General features: G+C 45.2%; 1 protein-coding gene across 1 annotated transcript in view; it reads right to left on the bottom strand.

Annotated features, from left to right (window-relative positions):
• Positions 1–409: 409 nt before the first annotated feature.
• LOC119366809 (probable apyrase 3) overlaps positions 410–1,651 on the bottom strand; it is a 5,118-nt gene continuing 3,876 nt past the window's right edge. Inside the window, exons 6-9 of the mRNA XM_037632521.1 lie at positions 1,435–1,526; positions 1,121–1,335; positions 849–1,038; positions 410–714 (exon numbers count right to left, since the gene is read on the bottom strand). Of these exons, the coding sequence (XP_037488418.1) occupies positions 584–714; positions 849–1,038; positions 1,121–1,335; positions 1,435–1,526 (628 nt within the window). The 3' untranslated portion in view covers positions 410–583. The remainder of the gene's footprint in view (positions 715–848; positions 1,039–1,120; positions 1,336–1,434; positions 1,527–1,651) is intronic.

Raw genomic sequence — 1,651 nt, forward strand, 5'->3', positions numbered from 1 at the left:
GCGAAATTGGAACAGTGCCAGCAGCGGTTGCGCCGCAAAATCTTGGGCATAGCACACAACAAAAAATTAGTTTATGACTGGAATGAACATTTTTTTCCCTTCTAGCTAGCAGCTTGAACGGACAGGATAATCAAATCCTTGGATCCTAGAGCCACTCTGCTTACGTAGTGACTCAATTTTAAGAAACAACAAATTAAATCATGGGGAGTCAACCACAGATAGATTGAAGTGTTGATCCACGGATTAAAATGATAACCAACCATTTGTTGGTTTGTTAGGACTTAGGAGGGTACGTACTTGTGGCACCGGTGCACTGTTGGCCAAACCCATATACGTGATAGGTATATGTCTCCTTTAGCTGATCATCATTTCGTTGTAGGCAACATTTCTATCGGTAGGGGGTCGTCTATAGTGACTTTATCAATCTTAAAGCATCGTGACTCAACATATCTGTCGTTTACTCACTATTTCTTAAAAGAAAGAGAATAATAGAAAACACTAGATTTGGGATGGTGTGGCCCATTCATGCATCTTATTGCAAGGGCACGGCCACCTTATTGCGAGGGGTTAGCTAGCAATTAAATCAGGCATCCTGGAGTCGCTTGGTGGGCGACACGGCTTCTATAGCTTCTCCAAGAGGCCACACGGCTTCGATGAAGTATTCACCATGCTTCACCTTCTCTACCACTGTGATCTCCTTCGTCGGCTCCAAACCTGCACCCACCATATCATATCAGTTAAACCATGTCTAACTAGTTAGCATCACATTGTGATAAAACAACAGCAACTATACTAAAATCCGTCAATTTCATCAAAGAACACTGAATACTAATATTTCTACTGCTTACCGAATCCATCCACGAGCAGGGAGTATTGGTAGACGAGGTCCATGCAAAGGTAGGGCACGTCGGTGGCTCGAGCCCTTGGGTACGCAGCCTTTGCTTCCTCCATGCTCAGCGGGCAAATCTTCTCGGCGGCGGCCCTATACGCCGCAGGGGTAGTCTTCCCGCTGGTAGCCTCATTGTCGATCAATCCAACCTGCCTCATCCAGAGAGAAACATAGCAATCCATCAGTTCTTGTCACAAACATGCGTCCAGATTAAATTAGCCAATGGCTCACCCTTGATGCCATATAGTAGAAACTGGAGGCGGCGTAGAGGTCGGCCTGGCCGGCACCGCCGCCGCCGTTCCACGCGCCATTGAAGGTGCAGTTCTTCGCGTCACAGGGTGCGCTCAGCTTTAGTGCTTTGGTCACATCCACTCTGCACTTGTCATATGCTGCTCCTATTGGCGATGCTATGGCGTCGTACTTATCTCCGTTGTAGGTGTATTTACCTTCAAGGAGAAATATATATACATCAGATGGAGTTATCCTTGATGAAGAACTTACTCAACCAAATAGGAAGGTGTGCATTCATGTGTAATGTGCATTACCAATGAATCCGCGCAGCATGCAGTAGCTGATATGTCCATTCTTTGCCTTGAAGATCTCTCCTCGAGCAGCCATTGCGCCGTAGTGCAAGTAGCTGAAATGAGAACACCATTAAATTTTCCAGCAGCTCAAATAAGTTACTATTGAGGAATATAGTAGTAGCTAAAATTAAGTAGTCAAATAATATGCAAGCAAAATACCCCCACTATGTCAAATTAC

This window comes from Triticum dicoccoides, chromosome 2B (genome assembly GCF_002162155.2).
Source record: "Triticum dicoccoides isolate Atlit2015 ecotype Zavitan chromosome 2B, WEW_v2.0, whole genome shotgun sequence".
Classification (NCBI taxonomy): Eukaryota; Viridiplantae; Streptophyta; class Magnoliopsida; order Poales; family Poaceae; genus Triticum; species Triticum dicoccoides.